Source organism: Amphiura filiformis, chromosome 1, assembly GCF_039555335.1.
Source record: "Amphiura filiformis chromosome 1, Afil_fr2py, whole genome shotgun sequence".
NCBI lineage: Eukaryota > Metazoa > Echinodermata > Ophiuroidea > Amphilepidida > Amphiuridae > Amphiura > Amphiura filiformis.
In genome coordinates this window covers 87,572,859-87,595,378 of record NC_092628.1, presented here as the reverse complement: position 1 = coordinate 87,595,378, position 22,520 = coordinate 87,572,859, and the positions used below count along the sequence as shown (strand labels likewise).

At 38.4% G+C, this 22,520-nt stretch overlaps 1 protein-coding gene across 1 annotated transcript; it reads right to left on the bottom strand.

Annotated features, from left to right (window-relative positions):
* Window positions 1-247: 247 nt before the first annotated feature.
* Window positions 248-22,520, bottom strand: LOC140163975 (uncharacterized). The gene is made up of 11 exons (XM_072187267.1): window positions 22,368-22,520; window positions 21,248-21,366; window positions 20,577-20,769; window positions 19,854-20,255; window positions 18,616-18,654; window positions 12,580-12,678; window positions 10,892-11,104; window positions 6,500-6,690; window positions 5,586-5,756; window positions 1,641-1,794; window positions 248-1,068 (listed from the first exon to the last, which is right to left on the bottom strand). Exons 1-11 carry the CDS (start codon window positions 22,417-22,419, stop codon window positions 1,064-1,066), a joined length of 1,638 nt encoding a protein of 545 aa, XP_072043368.1. The 5' UTR covers window positions 22,420-22,520; the 3' UTR covers window positions 248-1,063.

Here is a 22,520-nt window from a genome sequence, read left to right as displayed (position 1 = left end):
GCGAACCTGCCCCAATATGGGGCAAGTTCGCCACTTTGCAAAACTTTTTTGTTTGCTTCATCCTGTTGTTATTGTAAGGCCTATAGTTCTGGGATTGTGGTCGTATATAGCTAAGACATAGGGCCTTCACATGGGCTAATCAGGTCATCCCTAACCTTAAAATTAACATCGCTAGGCTGGTCAGAAAAAAATAGGGCGAACACTCCCCGCTCTCCCCTACCCATATGCACGTGTCATAAGTGTCCCTAAACATAATGATAAAACTGGTGACTGGTCAACTTAGCACTTGTTCAGTGCCTGTATGTGACCATGACAACCCGTCTCTGACATTACAAAATCCACAAGCGCCTCGTTGGCCGCTTCGCGGCCATGCGCACTTCGCGCACTCCCCCCCCCCCCTCGAGGAACTAGAACTAGTTCGAGGTCAACCCAGCAACAGGGAAACCCCACCTTTGGGTTGGCAACTAAAGCTGGCTAGAAGTCTGGCTTGTAAGTGGGCCCTGCAACAAATGTGGCTTTTTGTCTATCAACCAGGATAGTCCATTTAAATATCTAGCGAAGACAGTAGTGTTGAGTTTAGCGTTGATTGTGTAGTGTTGAGGTTAACTCTTCATATAAATATTTGTGACCGTCCACCACAAACCAGTCGGCTGCAGCCGAGTTACAGTATTAAATGTGCATGAAGGTCGTATTCATAGGTACCTCAAGTTGGTGCTACATGTATCTTATTTTGCTAGTGCCAGTCAAACACATTTTAAACCAATCAATAATCCTAATGTTTAAGAGATAATATAAAGCTTCTACCTTTATCTATAGAATTCTAACAGCTCTAGTCTTTGTTTGCTTTGGCTAAATCCTGTTCAAGTGGTGGGTTACAGAGCATTGTATTTTATCTATATAGGTATATATAAGCAACAAGTAACAATGAGAGGACATTCCTGAACCTCGTTGACTTATGTATTTTGTAAATAACACAAAACGTAATTTCTGCAGGACCCAGTATTGGCATGGTCAGTAGTGTCTAAAATTTGTATTTTGTAGTTGGTATTTCGAGCATACGTCGTCAACCTATCAAGAAGAGAAAGCAGACAGATTACACAAAATATTAAATGCGCTTTCACAATACGATGTTTTATTGTCTTTCTAAATCTATTATTTCGCGTGGCAAATTTCAGAGGCATGTAATAAACAAGAGAAATACCCAATTTTTTTTTTAAAGCACAGGCTCTGTAACACATAGACCCCATATTTTACTTAAAGATCGTATGTGTCACCTAAAGACCTTATATTTTCAACTCGAATGGTAACTTCCATTCATTATTAATACTTGGACCACTTTCAAATACAAACTGAAGCCATTTAGAGCTAGCAATTAAATACGCTTCTGTGGCTGTGGGACTACTCTGACTATCATCCAAAAACCCATGTCTTGTAACAATCCTGTTCTCACCAAATGACCGTCTGAAAACCCCATCTCTCAACCAAATATCCCATTACATTATAGCGTTTTGCTCACCTGCTCACCGAATGCCCTTAACTTTAAAAGTCCCGGCAGTACACCTGTATTAATTTCATAATGAAGAGCCCCAGGTTTTGTTGATTCATTTTTTGAAATCTAAATGCCAAAGAAATGGGCTTACCTTGTCCGCAGTCTATGGCGATTACCCTAAATCTGAGGGCACACAGAGAAGTGGCACAAATTGCATCTAGATTAATTTGCAGGTACCTAGCGGAAAGAGGTGGGTTGATATCAACAGCCTCTATTGAAGTAGAATCCGTGTTTGCAGGAAAATCCTGTTGAATGATAAATAGATGAATCAATTAACATTAAACAAGGAAAACTGGCTTCTGTTTATGATAAACTGGCGAATAAATGAACATTAAACAAGTAGATTAGTAAATTACACGGTGCTTTAAATGTGTCCCGACGGGTTCTCCGGGTTCATCATGTTCATGGTTCGAAAAAAAAACCCCAAAAAAACCTCACACTTTCATGGCTCGTACGAAAGTTAACGTATTTCCCAAATTAACTAAATCGACCCCTAGATTACCTAACCTTTGACCTCACACATGTTGTCATCACAAAATGTTTATATACCCAAGAGTCACTGTGTCCAAATCCCATTGAAATTCATCAAAGCATGTGGGATAAATCAACAATTAAAAGAAGCACAGGGTGAACTTTTACTCACGTTTTCAGTGACGTTTCTAGTCTATCATCTTCATCAGACTGACAACCCATACCACTGCTCACTGTCCTTTTGGCGAACGCCATAGGAGGCGTGGTGATGAGTTGGTCAAAGATGTTATGTAACTTGTAGGTTCCCTCGTCTTTAATGAGAATATTGTCTCGTCTCCTAATCCAGATAGCTTCCTTAAACCATCTGGTAGTTTTGTCCGACTCTCTGTCTATAACTTTGGCCTAATTCCATTCAATGTGGTTTGTGCCCACAGCATGATCAGTAATAGCAGATTTGTGTTGATCCGTGATGGATGATTTGCGAGTTGTTCTTGTGTATTGCTTAAGTTCAAACTTTTGCACCTCCTTTTGATGTTCTTGAAGTCTTACACCAAAAGAGCGACCGGTTTCACCAATGTATGTTTTTTTGGCAATCCGCGCATGGAATTTCATAAACTGCTTCTGCTTTTTGAAGGGGATCTATTAACTTGTCCTTTGGGTGGACTAACATATTGCGCAAGGTTCTATGTGGTTTGCAGGCTATTGAGAAATCGTATTTCCGAAAACCCGCAACATAAGGGACCACAACAAGGCCTTTCGGCGTGTTAGCTTCGTTAGTCTTACTCTTGGTGGTTTTCTTAGGTTTTGGATTGTTTTTGTCATGTTTGACTTTTTTCACAGCCCAGTCGGGGTAGCCACACATTGACAAGGCTTTGTGGATATGTTGTTCTTCTTGCTCCTTGTCATCCTCCTCTGTCACAATGGAATCACTTCTTCTATCTAATAAGGTCCTGAGAACACCAAGTTTCTGGTGGAGCGGGTGATGGGAAGAGAACTGCAGATACTGGTCAGTATGGGTATTTTTCTGTAAATGCAGAGTTTGACCGAGCCATCAGGTTTCCTTATTATGAGAGGGTCAAGAATTGACAAGAAAGAGTATTTTCCCTTCTTGGTCTTGTTCATATGTGAATTTAATGCTGGCGGAGGGATCGGTCTTATTAAGGTCATCGACGTATATCTTCCACATGTGGGGACGGCAGGTTATGGGAGCTGTAGAAATAGCCTTTCTTCAAGCCATTCCATAAAGATGTTGCATCCTATTCGACTCAAATGGCTCCCCGTAGCCATTCCAGAACATTGGTGAAAGATCGGACCTCCATAGCTGAAATATGCGACAGAAACCAGACTAAACTCTGTTAGTTCTATAATATCATCGACGGTAAGCAAAGTTTTTTAGGTCTTTGTCCCGATCAAGTCTCTCACGAATAATTTGGAGGGTAAGGTGAATTGGGGTGTTGGTGAATAGAGCAACATCATGAGATTTAAGAATCTCATCCTCCTCGATGCTGATATCTTAAAGATCATCGGCTAAGCTTTTGGAGTTAAGAACATGATGTTCCAACTAGAGGGGTGAGAATGTCAGCAAGCGACTTGGCAACGTTGTAACCGATCAACCCAGTGAAGTCAACAATAGGACGCAGAGGAATCCCTTCTTTATGTATCTTGGGACTACCGTACATGCGAGGCACATTTTCTGTAGTTGGATACAAGAACTTTTTTTGTTTTCCTTCCTGATCTTACTTTCCTTCTCAAGTCAGGCCAAAGTTATAGACAGAGAGTCGAACAAAACTACCAGATGGCTTTATCAAGCTATCTGGATTAGGAGGAGACAAGACAATTTTCTCAATAAAGACGAGGGGACCTACAAGTTACATAACATCTTTGACCAACTCATCACCACGCCTCCTATGGCGTTCGCCAAAAGGACAGTGAGCAGTGGTATGGGTTGCCAGTCTGACGAAGATAATAGATTATCATAGAAACGTCACTGAAAACGTGAGTAAATATACCATCTTTTAATTACTACTGGATTTGATATAATGAACTTTCATAATAAAAAAGTTGATATACAGCCTGTCTCAAAAAAAGTTGTGCAAGTGAAAATCGCCCTCTTTGGCAGTTAGAAAGCACCGTTGTGACATGATGCTTACATAAACGTCACGGGTGCAGTCTTAGCTCTCAAATGCAGTTTGTCCTGTTCTATTTGCTTGTTTTAATCTCGAGATATGTTTATTTAACAACGAAAGGGTAAAATCACAATTGTGCCACTTTTACTAGGGAAGAGAGCTGTACATGTAAATCAATGATAGCGTCAAATGCACTCCCCCTTCGGGGCTCGTGCATTAGACGCATCAACATTGTCAGCGCGCGTGCATTATTTTGTCTAACTTCTCTCCCAATAAGTAATACGCGTTCATTAACCTATAACATGTATAAGTGTGCAATATTTGTTTGTATTTTAACATACATGTCTTAAGTGACAAAGAGAACATAATTTACCATGATAAAATCATTGACATGCACAAGTAATTTTACAGCAGAATGTGTAATATTTATTTATCTTTTGATCTTTTTTTAGTGGAAGAAGAGAATCATTATTCCTGTATCATGATAAAACAGTGAAAAGAGTAAAACAATCTTTGTATTGTGTAATTGGTGCATTCATTTGATTTCACGAAGGAACTCTTGATAAACTTGATACTATCACTGATTAACATGCAAAACCCTCTTCCCTAGTAAAAGTGGCACAATTGTGATTTTACCCTTTCGTCGTTAACTAAACATATCTCGAGATTAAAACAAGCAAATTGAACAGAACAAACGGCATTTGAGAGCTAAGACTACGCCCTTGACGTTGATGTAAGCATCATTCCACAGCGGTATTTTCTAATTGCCAACGAGGGCGCTTTTTAGTTGCACAATTTTTTTTGAGACAGGCTGTATTCTGCACATTAGGTGGAGGCGGCCTATTTAGAGTGAGCTTTGGATATTTAATTATTTTATTTATTTTCCACCCGACTTACCCGGGTGAAAAATCAACACAATAATTAAATGTCCAAAGCTAATGCACACAACCAACCACATATGGAATTCCAGGACCTTAAGGTCTGAGCAATTTGCATAAGCCTTATCAGCTCCCAAGTTATGCGAGTTTCAGCACGGAACAACCGTTTAAATGAATACATCTGTATATAGGACGTACAAAGCGAGACAGTATATACCTGAAAATGTCTCTTCGCGAATGCTGCTTTGTAACTAGACAATCACACTACACGTCACTCATTTTGCTGGATGGAGGAGAATCTGGCGGCATCAGGATGTTTTTCCGAGGGATGGTGTTATAGTAATATCGGAGGAGGGTCTGCAAATTTCCCCAATTTTTTTACCATTATTGAAACCAAAATAAAAAGCAAAACAACAACAACAAAACAAAAACAAAACAACAAAACTGGAATTTGGGACAAATTAATTGTTTTAACGCCAATTAAAAAAAAATGAAACAAAACAAATGAACTGAATAGGTGAAGAAATCTTTATAAAAAGGAAAGAAGAGCACCAAACATACCACACCATTCATGGCAGTCTGCAAATTATCCATTTCAGTACCGTACTCTATGTTTATTGTCGGTGTAAAACAACAGTTACTGCCAATGTTAGGATCAAACAGCGATAGATCACCAGCGTCTGTCCCTTGCACTTCTAATCCGTAAACAGAAATAACCAATCCAAAGTCAACCTGTAGCAAAATATTATACAAATAATTATTGTACTTCGTGAAGGACCGTGCAACAATCATGAAGGGAGTTGAAAACCGTCTCATCGCACTGCCAAAAATATATTTTACAACCACAAAAATAAGTCAAAAATATCTTGTTAATACACGTGGTATGGTTTATGGTGAATGAAGAATGGGGTAGACGGACGTTTCGCATATTATAAAGTATAGTGTTGCATTCTACATGTTCCAAGAACTTCGCAGGACCTTTTAACAAAAGAGGTACAACGCAGACATATTTACCAAAAATATGACGTTCTAAAAACAAGTCACTATACTTTGATCAGCTCGTAATCGGCGGTGATTGTTAGGCTTTAACCACTACGCCGAAAAGTAGTACCAACGTTAAGAGTGATATAGTTGACCCGTATGATCGATATTAAATATACTTTGTGTGTTAAAGAAAGTAGACAAAGTATAGAATTTCAATGAATAACTTGTTATGCTTCTGGCGAGATGTCTCCAGACAATTATCAAAATAAATATATTGATATTAATCCGCGATGTTATAAGACCCGCCGATTATTAGCTGATCAAACTATAAACTCTTCCCCAAGTCCTTTAGTTTTCAAATAAATACACGAAATTAGAAACTTCATCAGCGTAGAATATGGTCAAAGGTCATTCAAATAAGTTAGAAAGAGCACTTGATTAAAATGGGTCATCCCGTCTGTATTAATATTTTATATTATAAATATACAAACCATAATATTAGGTGCTGGATCCCCGATATTTGGCCCCCAAGCCGGAGGTATGAATATATTCGAGCCATCAGGGTCTAGATCAGTATCGACGTATTGGGCGTCATGTGCATCTAACTTCACAGAAATACCCGGAATGGGTGATAATTCAAACTCTGATGATGCTGAAAATGTCGCAATTTCCAACGGGAAATCTTGTGAAGCCACAAACATGACAAAGCAGTAAGGGAATGATGTCAAGAAGGAAAAAAAAGAAGAAGAAAACAACAATGATAGAAAAGCAGAACCATACAAACAACAAGGAATATAAAGAGTTGTCGAGCTTGTATATACCTCGGTGATAATATAGGAAGCAACTGAGCATGTCTTTAAAGAGAAGCAATTTGGGAAAATAATGCACACATTGTACTGATAGTAAAGAGATTCATTGGGTACGATTGTTGAAAAGGTTAATTTGTTGTCGGCTAAATCCAGTAAAATGAGCTTTCGCCATCTTGACTGACGGCTTGATCACAGATGATCTGGTACACTGCTTCAGCTTCTGATGACGCATCCTCGTTACCAGGAAGAGATAATGGTTTCAGCAGTGGATCATATACATGATCTAGAAAGTAAGTCCCCTCATCACAGTCGACTGAGAGGCGGTCAAATTACTGGATAGACACTCAAATGCAGGGAGGGATCCTAATTCAAAAGGCAAGAAATCACTTAACCATGACGAGGGGCTTACGTTCTAGATCATGATATGACCCACTGTTAAAAAATCAGTATCACCTCCGGGTAATAAGGATGAGCCATCAACAACCACGTTTTGCGGGAGAAGCAGTGGACCAGATCGTCTGGGATCAAGCTGTCAGCCAAGATAATAGTTAGGGGAAAAAGTTCACTTTGGTGACCACTCTCTGGCTAGTAAGGTTTGACGATTGATTCGACTTCTATGGACCATTTAGAAAAAAAATAGCCACCATGTCCCTCGCGAAAATCCGGCATTTTTCGCTAGAGGCCAAAATCAAAATGGCCGCCACCACCATTTTGAAAATTTAAGTTTTGAACCAGAGCACCTATAATCATGCACAAAGACACTTTTTCGGATATGTCGAGTACAAGGATTCCGATTCTGACATTAGTTTGACATTACGGCATCATTTTCACCCAGAAATCCAAGATGGTGGCCGGCACCATCTTGAAAAATTTAGTTTTGAACAAGAGGACCTTAAATCGTGTACAAAGACACTTTTTGGATAAGTCGACCACAAGGATTTCAAATTTGACATTACTTTGACATTACGAACTCATATTTACCCAGAAATCCAAGATGGTGGCCGCCGGCGCCATCTTGAAAAAAATAAGTTTTGAACCAGATTACCTAAAATCGTGTACAAAGACACTTTTTCCGGTAAGTCGACCCCAAGAAATCTGAATCTGACATTAATTTGACGTTACAAAATAATATTTGCCCAGAAATCCAAGATGGCCCCCATTTGGTAGAGCGTAAATGTGATTTTTGAATGAGAGCAGAAGCATAAGTGTGTCATTTTCGCCTTATCTGGGGTTCATGTCTCTTATATGGGGTTTCAACTGCCTTATCGTGGGTTATCTAGGGATAAGGCGCCTTATCTGTGGTTTAGACGGCCTTATCCTGGGTTTACGTTCCTTACCTGGGGCTAAGATGCCTTAACCTTAGCATATCGCAGTCTAAACCCAGATAAGGCATATAAACCCCAGATGATGCGCCGTAACCCCAGATAAGCGACGTAGACCCCAGATAAAGCAGTCTAAACCCCAAATAAGGCGCCTTAACCCTAAATAAGGAACATAAACCCCAGAAAAGGCATCTAAACCCCACATAAGGTGCCTTAACTCTAGAGATAAGGGTTGTTAACCCCAGATAAAGGTCGTAAACCTCAGATAAGGCATCTAAACCCACGATAAGGCACCTTAACCCCAGATAAGAGACATAAACTCAGATATGGCAGTCTAAACCCCAGATAAGGCGCCGTCTGGGGTTTACTTCTCTTATATTAGGTTTATGTTCCTTATTTATGGTTAAGGCGCCTTATTTGGGGTTGTGACTGGTTTATCTGAGGTGTACGTCCCTTATCTGGGGTTACGGCGCCTTATCGGGGGTTTAAACTGTCATATCTGAGTTTACGTCTCTTATCTGGGGTTAAGGCGCCTTATCTTGGGTTTAGATGTCTTATCTGAGTTTTACGACCCTTATCTGGGATTAACGACCCGTATCTAGAGTTTGGGCACCTTATGTGGGGTTAAGATGCCTTATCTTAGGTTTATGTTCCTCATTTAGGGTTAAAGCGCCTTATTTGGGGGTTGGACTGCTTTATCGACGGTCTACGTCTCTTATCTGGGGTTACGGCGCATTATCTGGGGTTTAGATGCCTTATCTGGGTTTAGACTGCGATATGCTAAGGTTAAGGCATCTTAGCCACAGGTAAGGAACGTAAACCCAGGATAAGGCCGTCTAAACCACAGGTAAGGCGCCTTATCCCTAGATAAGGGATGTAAACCCAAGATAAGGCAGTTTAAACCCATATAAGGGACATGAACCCCAGATAAGGCGGAAATGACACATTTATGCTTCTGCTTTCATTCAAAAATCACATTTACGCTCTACCAAATGGGGCCATCTTGGATTTCTGGGCAAAAATTATTTTGTAACGTCAAGTTAATGTCAGATTCGGATTTCTTGGGGTCGACTTACCGGAAAAAGTGTCTTTGTACACGATTTTAGGTAATCTGGTTCAAAACTCATTTTTTTCAAGATGGCGCCGGCGGCCACCATCTTGGATTTCTGGGTAAATATGAGTTCGTAATGTCAAAGCAATGTCAAATTTGAAATCCTTGTGGTCGACTTACCCAAAAAAGTGTCTTTGTACACGATTTAAGGTCCTCTTGTTCAAAACTAAATTTTTCAAGATGGTGCCGGCCACCATCTTGGATTTCTGGGTGAAAATGATGCCGTAATGTCAAACTAATGTCAGAATCGGAATCCTTGTACTCGACATATCCGAAAAAGTGTCTTTGTGCATGATTATAGGTGCTCTGGTTCAAAACTTAAATTTTCAAAATGGTGGTGGCCGCCATTTTGGATTTTGGCCTCTAGCGAAAAATGCCGGGATTTTCGCGAGGGACATGGTGGCTATTTTTTTTCTAAATGGTCCATAGAAGTCGAATCAATCGTCAAACCTTACTAGCCAGAGAGTGGTCACCAAAGTGAACTTTTTCCCCTAACTATAACAAAAGCTCAGATTCCTGAGTAACAATTGATTGAATGTGGCTAACAAAAACATTTACATTTGATTTTGTACTGACCAAAACGGTCTCCTTCTCTACTAATAATTTTAAGTTCTTCAGTTCGTGTAATTAAAAGTATTCGTTTATGGTCTCCATGTAAAAGGTAGCTCATAAGAATATTCCAATAGCCCACCTTTACAGCAAACCGCATAACTGCGTAAAGACGCAATAATGAGCCTGTAGCCAAGCTGATCCATTGGACACCTAACCCAGCAAACACAAAACGTTTTCGACATCATTCGCAAAAGGTTATAAAAGGTTGTCAGAAAACGTTTAAATGTCGGGTTATATAAAGGGTATATTAAGGGTATAAAACGTTTTCATAACATTTTCTTTTTTGATAATCTACTGCTCAACAAACAAAAAATGTTTTAGAGAAAACGTTTAAATATCGGGTTATATAAAGGGTATAAAACGTTTTAATAACATTCCTAAAACATTTTTGAAAACTTGATACAAACATTCTAAACAGAATGTTATTTTGGGGTTGAAAAAATATTTTGCGAAAAATATTTGCCCCAAATATTTGCAATAACGTTTTAATAACGTTTTCATGACCTTTATATAACCCGAGATTTAAATGTTATTAAAACGTTTTGAAAAACATTTTAAGAACATTTCTGTGTTTGCTGAGTGCAAATATTTTAACATAATGTTATTTAAGTGTTGATAAAATATTTGGCAAAAAATGTTTGCAAAAATAGTTTACAATAACATTTTTGAAAACATTTAAAAAATATTGTTGTATTGTGTTTTCATACAAAACGTTTTAAAACGTTTTCATGACCTTTATATAACCCGACATTTTAATGTTATTAAAACGTTTTTATGTAAACCAAAAGCCAAAATATAACTTATTACAAACGTTTTTAAAACGTTTTTATGTTTGCTGGGAAGCATTAAAACAGAAAACCTGGTAGACCCCCTCTAACATACGTGGATGTATTGAAACATGACACTGGACTGGATGTTACGGATTTGGGAATGGCCATGCAAGACAGAAGGATTTAGCGTGCTGTTGTAGTTCGAGGACACAACTCATCTTAAGCAAGCAAAGTAAGTAAGCAACAACACTTGACTTACAAACATTGGCATTGATCGTGACTGTGACAGAATTGATAGTTCCCGCATTAGCTCCTGATATAGTCACTTGAAATTCTTCAGCACACTCTGCCTCGTTGTCATCAGCAATAGTAATGTCAACATTAGATTGGCCGCCAGATGGTACTTCTATAACGGTGTCAACTAAGGGGGTGTAGTCACCTTCAGATGTTGATATATCTGATGTATGAATAGCTGAAACGGGAAAATATTTTAAAAGAAACGTATATTCTGGTGATCCGTAACGTTGTGTTTATGAACAATAAACCTAAATGCGAAAGCGCTCTCTATTATTCTCAAAGATAAAATGAATAAACTAATAAATGTTGACATATAAATAGAAATATAGAATTTCTTCAAAGCGCTTTACATTGCCACTATAAAATATTACACCATGTGGCTGCCAACAACAACGGCGCTGGTATGACGACCCCACTACCCCTAATAGCTCCCCGGGTGAGTGGGACAAGCAAGAAGGGGTGTGTTGCCCAAGGACACGACACATTGGCCCTGACGGGGTTCGAACCCAAAACTTTGCGATCATAAGTCGAACGCCCTAACCGTGCTCCCAGTATAACTAACCCGAGTACTAAACTCATTAAGTTTGCTATAAATGAATACCTGAATACAAAACCCACCCAAGTTCATACTTTGGCCAAATTGAGTTAATCATGGAAGATTATTGCTTATACCTGTATACAGCGTGTCCCTGAAAGATATGTATCGTCAGAAACTGTTTGGGTATTTTAACGTCACAACTAAACATAACTAAATAACTGGCGTGGTTTAGGAAGAAATATTCTTTTTTAATTTTGACTTTTGACCACATCGTTCTTGAAATTTAAGTATTTTACGAAATTCAATCATTTGTAAACCTTTCCACGGATTCAAATATCAATCGATTATCTGTATTCGGAGTGATTATTACTGCGCATCATCAGCGCATGAGGCGTCTATTGCCATTGATATTTGACTCTGTGGAACGGATTCAAAATGAGGTAGTTTCGCAAAATTCTTTTATTCCAAAAACAGAGCAATCAATTGTCAAAAAAAAAAAAAGTATGTGATAGCTGATATAATCCTCAACCACGTCGGTTATTTAGTTATGTTTGGTTTACAAAAATACCAAACATCAGTTCCCGACGATACAATTCTTTCATGGATACCCTCTACATGCGTCTTTTGAGCATGTGAAAGAACAACCCACGTCCAGGACTTGAGACTTATAACACATTCATTGAAATCCAGTATGTATAAAAGAACAACCCAAGTCCAGGACTTGTAACACATTCATTGCTGGCGAGTGAATTTTGAAAATAAAGGGTTTAATCAAGGAAAGTGTGTGGTTTATATTACATGTCAGTGTGCTTATCAACATACATACATGTGTGCTTTATTTTGTATATATTATCTTACTAGTGGTACTCCCATTCCAACATTGTTGTCTTTGTATGTGATTAAAAAAACAAGTCCGGCATATAAAATGACCCTCACGAAGTCCCTGAAATGCTAATCCTCATACCTAATACTAGTCCTGTTGACCAGGTAAATCTAACAGAAGGAATTAAAATGATACACAGCTTTTAGGTTTTCTCAAAATCACTTTCCATGGACTTGGGTGGGTTTTGAATATTTCAAACCATGTTCGATTTGTATTCGACTTTACTTACTGACAGTTCCGGTTGATGTCCCGCTGTTTTCGAGCATTAAGCTTATCATGCCATCGCCTTCATTTGTTGTTGCTATAGCTCCGGTAAACTGGATAACAGCTGGAAATTTAATGCCATTGTATATATTTACACACTACATGCTTAGAAAAAAGATGACGCTATATTGGTCCCCAGTGTCGGGTTAAAAAAAATTACTACCAATGCTGCACTCATGAAATCAAAAACATTGATTCGGTATATTTTATTCATGTATGACAAGATTATTATTGCGATTATTGTCAATAAAACTGACAGTCTTGAATACAGGCTCAAACACCAGGGAGCGGTTTAAATGCGTCCATTTACTATAGGAAGAATATTGAGGCATTTTTCATGGTTGTCCATTATGTAGGATGATGATGTAGGGAATATAACATTGATATCTGGTGCTATACATCGAAACATTCTTTTCGGGTACCCAGGTGTAGGAAAAACAGCATTGATATCCGGTACTACATATCGAAGCCTTCGTTATAGCTACCCAGATGCAGGAAAAACAACATTGATATCCGGTACTACATATCGAAGCATTTTTCATGGCTACCCAGCTGTAGGAAAAACAACACTAGAGAGATTGCGAAATTTACGTGAAACGTGATACAGGAACGCCAACGGCAAGCTACATTAGTCGAAAACCAGTTAGTATGCCCTCTAGAAGGTGAAATCTATTGTGGATTGGTCAATCGTGGAATTACCGTAAGGCGATTACGTTGCGGTTGGTAGCAAAAAATGACGTTCCAAAATGACAAAAAAAAACGCATTATAAAATGCAGAAAAATGTTATGTTTGTCGTGTTATGAAGCGAATCAAAGTATCCAAATAGAACAAGTAGCGTCCGACATGTAATATAATCCATTTTGGGGGTTACAATTTGACCTAGTATAGACAAGAAGAAGTGAATAAATTTAGATATTTTTCGGCGCGAATTCGAACGGGTAGATTGCCTATTCATTTGTGTGTGGAAAATGCCGTTCAAAAATCAGCTTGCGAAGAGGCGTTTTAGCAAGATCGTGACGTCTTACGACATAATGCGGTAGAATTGTCTGTTTTGGACGGGCGACAGCAGTTCGTGCAACGTCATTTTTCGCCATTGCTATTTCGTTGCATTAAACAGCTGTCAAAGTGTTTGTTTATGGATACTATTCAGCAAACCCCAAAATGTTTTTAAAAACATGATAATGCATGTGTTTTTGGTTTTAGTTTAAACATTTTGATAACATATCAATACCGGTTTATATAAAAATCATGAAAACTCTCTTTTAAAACGTGTTATACTGAAAAAAAGATAATGCAACATTTTAAACCAAAATTCGAAATGCTAGAGTAAAATATCATTTGCTAAACATTGTGTGTACTTAAGTCTATTATGTTAGAATGTTTTGCAGCAAGTTTTGAACAAAATGTTTTTTGAATGTTATTAAAACCTTTTATTTTATATACCCTTGACCCTCACATACCCTTTAACCGGACATTTCCCGTTTTCTGTAATATATTTGTGTTTCGTGGGAGCTATGCATGTTAAATTATCTATTTTATAATAAGTAAACAGGGTACTATTTATATGATAATGGGGTTTGTTTCTTGTTGTTCGAATAATATACACCATGGCGACTTCCTAGGCATCCAACATCAAACTCTGTTTAGTTTATTTAGACAAATAGCATACACGTGTGAACATAGGCCTACTTATTTTCCAATGAGCCCGCAAAACTCAAATATCGCTAATCTGGACTGAATGCTTAGAGCAATAGATACAGCCAACGCTCTGCAGGGTATTTTGTTCTATTGTTTCCGATTAGAGCGCTGACATATTGGAAAATGTTGCCAATCAATATTCATGAGAATGTACATTCAACGTCCATTTTTCGAAATTGGGTGACTTGTGTTTGGCAGGTGTGAAATACATCTGACTGGGTGTTTTAATTACGTAACGCATAAAGGTTTTGGCTTCATTGAATGGCTGCCTAGTGATGTTATATGCTTAATTTCTATAATAATAATTATTTTCTTTATTCATCACTTTCTTTTCCTTTCTCTGCACTTATTCTTTCTTATTCCTACACTTTAGCAGTGGCGCGCGAAAAATGTTACCACAGGCCTATTGAAACTAAACTGTTGAAATATGGGACAAAAGTGGAATAAATTCGCGCGAAGCACTAAAAAATTGGCATTTTGTGGCTAACATGGCCAAATATGAGGTTGATTTCGAAAGAAACACACACACAGGCGTCAACATGGGGTGGGGGGTGGGGGGGGGGGGTGAATGTATGGACAATCCCCCTGGCAAAATATTTTGGGATTTACCCCCCGGATCTATACGCCATCGCTCTCCGTCTCCCTCTCTCTCTCCTTCTCCCCTCTTCCTTTCTTTTTTCTTTTGTCTTCCTCCCTCCCTACAATCACGATCACACATCCGCTTCTCCACTTTTCACCCCTCGACTCCTCCTTCACTCCTCAATTGCCTCTACTGGCCTTTAAAATGGATATTCGTGATATTAAGAAACCCATTTGACTTCATTGAACAGGCCTATAACCATGGTAACAACATAATATAGGCCTACTGCGAAGGAGTTAATTATAGATAGTGACACAGATAGACCTATATACATAGCAGCTATGGCACGTTGTTACGGCAATCGATCAATAACTCTATTGAATTGATTTAAATGAGGCGCCTAAATAAAGATGGGTCGTAAATAATTGTACTTCGACGGTATAGTGTGATTTTGTGTGCTGGCGAACACTCAGTCACACCCTTGGGTTTAATCAGGACAATCGGTACCTCTCAGTCAAGAGGGCGCTTTCACATGACATTCTTTTGATCACTTATTGACAGTAGCCTGCCTGGTAAAGCGTTAATACGCTGTCAGGTTAGTTACCGATTTAATGGCGGAACTCTTTTGTCTTGAACAAAAGGTACCTCTCGATGAATAGCTTGGCGGATTTTCAAATCGGCACAAAGTTACAATGCGTTATATAATCTATTGCGCCTCCACGAATGTGATACCTCCGTGGATACAGCCAGTCGTATTTGCATATCAATACCGAGGAAAGTGGGTTCAAAGAAAGAAGAAAATAATCTATTCTCATCTTCTCTGGTTCGATGCACCCAAGGTGAATCAATGGGTGCTTCCTATATCTTTGTTTAGATATATTTGTCTCAGCATAGCGCCACCATGAGCTTATTGCAATTGTGTTTAGGTACAGTCTCCGGTCAGACTTTATGAAGCTATCACGAACATATTAGGAACGACGAGCGTTAGGACCGACACAAACTGGCTGTGTAGGAGGCTAGTTTGGATGTGAACGGCACTATGACGTTCTACCGCACAATGTCGTAATACGTAACCCGTATGGCGTTAACAGTGAACGCCTCTTCGCAATCTCTCTATAGATTTCGGTACTACATATCGAAGCATTCTTCATGGCTACTCAGGTGTAGGAAAAACAACATTTTTATCCGGTACGAAACATTCTTCATGGCTACCCAGGTGTAGGAAAAACAACGTTGATATCCGGTACTACATATCGAAGCATTATTTATGGCTACCCAGGTGTAGGGGAAAAACATTGATATCTGGTTCTACATATCGAAGCATTCTTTATGGCTACCCAGGTGTAGGAAAACAACATTGATATCCGGTAATGCATAAAGAAGCATTCTTCAGGTGTAAGAAAAACAACATTGGTATCGGGTGCTACATATCGAAGCCTTCTTCATGGCTACCCAGATGTAGGGAAAAAAATGATATCTGGTACTGCATATCGAAGCATTCTTCATAGCTACCCAGGTGAAGGAAAAACAACATTGACATTCGGTACTACATATCGAAGCATTCTTCATGGCTACCCAGGTGAAGGAAAAACAACATTGACATTCGGTACTACATATCGAAGCATTCTTCATGGCTACCCGGGTGAAGGAAAAACAACATTGACATTCGGTACTACATATCAAAGCATTCTTCATGGCTACCCAGGTGAAGGAAAAACAACATTGACATTCGGTACTACATATCAAAGCATTCTTCATGGCTACCCAGGAGGAAAAAGGAAAAAAACAACATTGACATTCGGTACTACATATCGAAGCATTCTTCATGGCTACCCAGGTGAAGGAAAAACATCATTGACATTCGGTACTACAGACTTGACATTTAGTATGGAATATTTTTTGCAAAATTCCAAGATTGGTCTGCAAGGGGTCTGCATAAACCGCACGGGCTAAATATTAATTGGGGTGTGTCGGGTGATGATGTAAAATAATTGTTTGACAGAAAATGTGCTTTTCATGAGTTCACATTATGGTGCTCCCAATTTAACGAATTTGCCTAAAATGGCGGATTAAGGGAGGCTGAATTTGAGCTATGTGGGGGACACAATTTCTGACTTTATGCACCATTATTCTGTTATTATCAAATTTATAGGGGTTTGAGGTGACATTTCCTAAACTTCGTTAGCAATTGGCATTCATCACATCTGAAATACACTTGCAATGTATCAATATTTTGAACATGGGAGGAGCTTAAAATATGGCTTTTAAAAGTGGTACGTACTCAAAAAGTTTGAATGGTCCACCTGAGGTCAAATTTACGGTACAAAGCAACTGCGCGGATTCTTGGTTGTCCAATGAACTCATGCTGTTTCTTTGTGTACAGTAAATTTATAACATTTGGCCCCAGGGGACCATTCAAACTCTCTGAGTGCGTACCCCTTTTCAGAGCCATATTTTGTAAAGCTCCTCCCACTTTCAAAACTGTTAGATTTCAAGTGCATTCCAGTTCTGACGAACACTTATTGGTATTTAGGTTCAGCAAAATCACCTCAACCTCAATAAATTTTATAATATCAGAATAATGTTGCTCAAATTCAGAAATTTTACCCCCAAAAAAATCAAATTCAGTCTCCTTAAATCCGCCATTTTAGGCTAATTCACTACATTATGAGCGCCATAATGTAAGCTAATGGAAAGCCCATTTTCTATCAAACCATTACTTTACACCATCTCCCAACACATCCCAATTAATATTTACCCCGTGCGGTTTATGCAGACCCATTCCAGACCAGTCTTGGCATTCTGCGAAAAAATATTCCATACTAAATGTCAAGTCTGTACATATCGAAGCATTCTTCATGGCTACCCAGGTGTAGGAAAAACAACATTGACATTCGGTACTACATATCGAAGCATTCTTCATGGCTACCCAGGTGAAGGAAAAACAACATTGACATTCGGTACTACATATCGAAGCCGGGATCGAAGCATTCTTCATGGCTACCCAGGTGTAGGAAAAACAACATTGACATTCGGTACTACATATCGAAGCATTCTTCATGGCTACCCAGGAGGAAAAAAAAAACCAACATTGACATTCGGTACTACATATCGAAGCATTCTTCATGGCTACCCAGCTGAAGGAAAAACAACATTGATATCGAAACCGTCTTTATGGTTACAAAAATGTAGGAAAAGCAACATTGCTATCCAAAGCATATGAGGTGATACACATCGAAATATTCTTCTTTTTACACATATGAAGCAAAAACAACATTATCTTCCGGTACTACATAGAGCATTCTTTATAGTTACCCCGGTGTAGGAAAAAGAACGCCTATAATTGTTTGTAAATGTAACTCTTTCCGGTATTCTCCCTGGAATACATAACATTAACATCTGATTGACACAATAAAAAAATGTAGGGGACTACGTGTGGTTACCCATGCGATGAGGTATTTTTGTTATTTAATCTGGGCATGCTGTTATTGGAAAAATAGCAAGTACTTAATCGTCCTTGTTGCTGTGAACAAAGACAAGGGGGCTTAGTTTGTAAGCCCCCTGGTCTTTGGTAAGATAAGCCCATACAGTGTTGCCGTTTCTACAAACATCTAGAGTTATCTAGATTCCTAATAGGAATTGAAATATATTTGTGTGAGTATCAGTTTTTTGATAAAGAACATTTACAACTTTAAATGAAAAATTCGGATTATTTGTCTTACCTGTTGCAGGCTCAGTCGTAGGAATAGTTGTTGTTGGTGCTTTAAAAATAAAAACAGAATAAGCATCAAATATATTTACCTCACTAAAATGATCATATCAATCATTTTACAACTGGTCTTAAAATGGTCATAGCAATCATTTAGGGCCATATGTTGTTATTAAGTTAATGCCGTATATAAAACGTTTTGAAGCTATATTTAACACCATAGAATACATAGCATACAAAACTTGCAATTACTTACATAATAAGTAAGGTTATAAAGCAATACTGTCGATAACTTAAGGTTACGCAAGATTATTTTTGAAATTATAATCCAATTTTTGTAGGGTTACTTGAATTTAAAAAACCAACATCAGTGATAGTTAAGTTTACGAATTCAAGGATATTGTCAAGTTAAGCTGGGGGCCAATATCAACAAAAACCATCATAGTCGCAAGTCTGGTAGGGTTGAGGCCGGAAACTACCAAAGTGAGGACTTATAATGAATGGAGTTCCAATGTATAATGCCCCGCAGGATAACAAAGCAAGGCGTAACCTTAAGTTATCGATTTTTTAAAAATATTTTTACCCATTAGTTTCCCTTATTCTTCAGGCCCTGCCCTCTATCGGGGGCTAATTTATAGTTTAACTTACATCTATATTGTTTGGGAGCAATATTGTTTCTCTGTAATCCTGCGGGGCAGCCTTGGAAAATATTGTTTTTGGGCGCTTTTATTTTTAACGTCCTATACCTCCAGAAACTTCCCCATACCTCATTTTTAATTTATCATCCATATACTAGTTTGGAGCACTTTGTAATGTGTATGTCTGTCCAATGAGGTCATCGCTCAGAATAGAGAAAATGATTGCTTTGAGCCAAGAAAATATTCTCGTTTGGACCCGTCTACTGTATCAAGTTACTGCATAGGCAGTTCTATACATATATTTCCCAGATTGCACAACAAGTTGAAACGATATACAAATTCATATAAAGTTTTTACTGTTGAATAAATTGGTGCATCGTGGTTGGTGTATTGTGGTATGATATTAGGCCTATACATGCAGCACAGATTCAAGAATCCAGAATTTGCATTTTGTTAGGTTAACTAATGTCAAATTTCAGGTGAAATTTAAATTTGCTCTGATCAGGCTGTAACTCGGGGAAACAATCCCCGGCACTTGGGGAGTATGGGAGATGGGATAATCGGAAAATCTTATAACACGGGCAACTTTTTGAAAATAAGCAAGCAAACTTACAGCGTGTTGTAGGAGCACGTGTAGTAGGAGCAAGTGTAGTAGTAGGAGCAAGTGTAGTAGTAGGAACATTTGTAGTAGTTGGAGCAGACGTAGTAGTTGCAGCAGACGTGGTAGTAAGAGCACTTGTAGTAGTAGGAGCAGTTGTGATAGTAGTGGTAGGAGCAGGTGTGGTAGTAGGGGCCATTGTTGTAGTAGGTGCAGACGTGGTAGTAAGTACGGAAGTAGTAGTAGGTGCGGACGTAGTCGTCGCGGTAGTGGTAGTTTTAACGGGTGTTGTAACAATGGTGGTAGCCGGAGATGTCGTAGTTTTGACGGGCGTTGTAACAATAGTTGTTGTCGGCGGTTTTGTAGTTTTGACAGGTGTTGTAACTGTAGTTGTAGTTGGAAGTGTCGTTGTCAAGACTGCAGTAATACCAAGAAACCGATTAAAGGCATTATTTGGTTAATTAAAACCTCAATATATTCGGTGGGCGATTACAGCCATAATATATACAAAATGATAATAAATATATAACATATTAACAGTAGATGTACCCCAAAATGACTATTTTTAATTGTTATTTAATCACGTGTGCTGTTATAGAGCGATGATAATAGGGTAATAATACAAAAATGCATTACGATCGTGTAAAAAATAGAATTTTGAAAAATATAGAGGGCGTCCTCCTCAGCAAATGTAACAATAGTGCAATATTGCTTTTAAATGATCTAATCTCGTCTTACCTGTTGGTTCTGGTTGAATTCCTAACACTGTATTAGAGCTCTCCAGTATGGTAATGAGGTCTCTGGTAGTAATAGGAGGCTTGTTATGATAAATGACGGTGAAATCTACGATGATGCTATCAAGTAGTCCAGGTCTGATGTTATGTATAATGGTTTCCATGTATAAGGGATGATCACCGTAAGCATTTTCAAACTGGAATGAAGATAATGCAAGTACATAACAATCGTGACGAATTAAAAAATATGAATACGTTTATTTATTGAGATTGCAGTAAACAAAATTATGTGCAGAAAATTACTTTCTCCTGTTGCATGTTTTAATCACTTATGGCATGCCTAAATTTCACCCGATGTGTAATTAAAACAATAGGAGTTGGTAGACTTCAAATCATTTATGGTAATGCCAAATGAGAATAATATTCCTCTGTACAAACGCTACATAGTGTATGTGTGTTTGGGCGGAGGGAGGGGGTCCTGTGCATAGGGGTGGGGTGGGTAGTTGTGGTGTGGTGCTGGGGTGTATGTATGGTGTGTCTGGGTAAATTTCCTGTATCATAGCATTATAAGTATTATTCCTTTGTCTTGATACATTTTGGAGGAAATGCTAGGACTTTGGGCTTGTTGGTTTCTTTTTTCTTCAGGTAATTACGATACAAGATTACTAGGTATACCTCTGTTAATAGCCTCCCTTCCCATAATATGTAAGCGTCGGAACTTTTGTTATTAAGGTTGTCGTTAAGAAGAATAGGCTGTCCCATGTAGGTATCAAATGCCAATAAGACATTTACTTCTGTAGATAAATAATAACAAAGATAGCTACGATTTTGTTTGTGTTGCTTTAATTAAATTCCTATAACAGGGCATCCGACGGATGGGGAGTCCACATTAAACACTTGTGGTTCAATGGGAATACCACGGTGTCGCACAGTAAACAGTATCACCCGTTCATCTCTTTTCCTAATCAGAGATTGACATGATGAAAAACCATCCGTCTCTATGGAAGACATGACCTTAATCTCCCACACAGGACATGTATATATATTTCAAATGGAGTCCCTCAGTGCATTTGAAATTCACACTCCCTGTGTCGTCCATAGGGGTGGATTGGTTTTCATTATGTTAATCTCTGATTGGGAAAAGAGATGAATTTGTGATACTGTTTACTGTATACTACTGTAGTATTCCTTGTGAACTACAAGTGTTTAAGGTGGACTCCCCACCCGTCGGATGCCCTGTGTATGGATTGCAACTGGAATAGCCCAATGTGACCCGCTGAAGCAAATCGAGGACAATGTTACCAAAATTGTTGTGAGCTGATATAGAATTTAAATACTTCGTTTCTATTTGTTAAAATAACCAATGATTTCAAATGTAAATTTGCTTTTTATGTGACATGTTCATGATGTTGATAGCGTTTAAATCAACACAAATAACGAGTGGAATATTTATTCAAAGTAAAGCTCAATCAGAGTTCTTGAAAATAGATTGACTTTTCATGACATTGTCCCTATTTTGCTTTATTGGGCCACACATTGAATATACGTTGCATTTACTCATTTTTGCAAAACATAAAAGTTACTAAACGCTGTCATAATAGCTGATATAATAATAACAACGTGATTTATTTTGTAATTACTAAGATCACCGTTGAAATTACGATACGTAACCGATTTTATGCATTCATCAATTTCGTATTACGTAAATCGCGTATATACCAAAAAGGACGGATTCTCTTCAGCATATGATTACAAAAAGTAACAGCAGCTAACATTATCTAACAGCTAACATTACCTTTGATACATATGTCCTCATTACAATTCGACGCTTCTCGATCTGTACCCATACAACCAATATCAACATTACAGTATCGATATCGGCCTCTTGTACCGCCACCACATTCCACGTCGCACTGGCTCCATGGACTCCAATCACTCCATTTAGGGG

What these genes read in the sequence shown, in the direction of transcription:
- LOC140163975 (XM_072187267.1), bottom strand. Translation starts at nt 22,419, where the DNA reads ATGGGTACAGATCGAGAAGCGTCGAATTGTAATGAGGACATATGTATC. An exon ending in TGAGGACATATGTATCAAAG is followed by an intron (nt 21,367 to 22,367) that starts GTAATGTTAGCT and finishes ATTTATCTACAG; the next exon opens with AAGTAAATGTCTTATTGGCA. An exon ending in TACGACTGAGCCTGCAACAG is followed by an intron (nt 12,679 to 18,615) that starts GTAAGACAAATA and finishes TTAAATTTCCAG; the next exon opens with CTGTTATCCAGTTTACCGGA.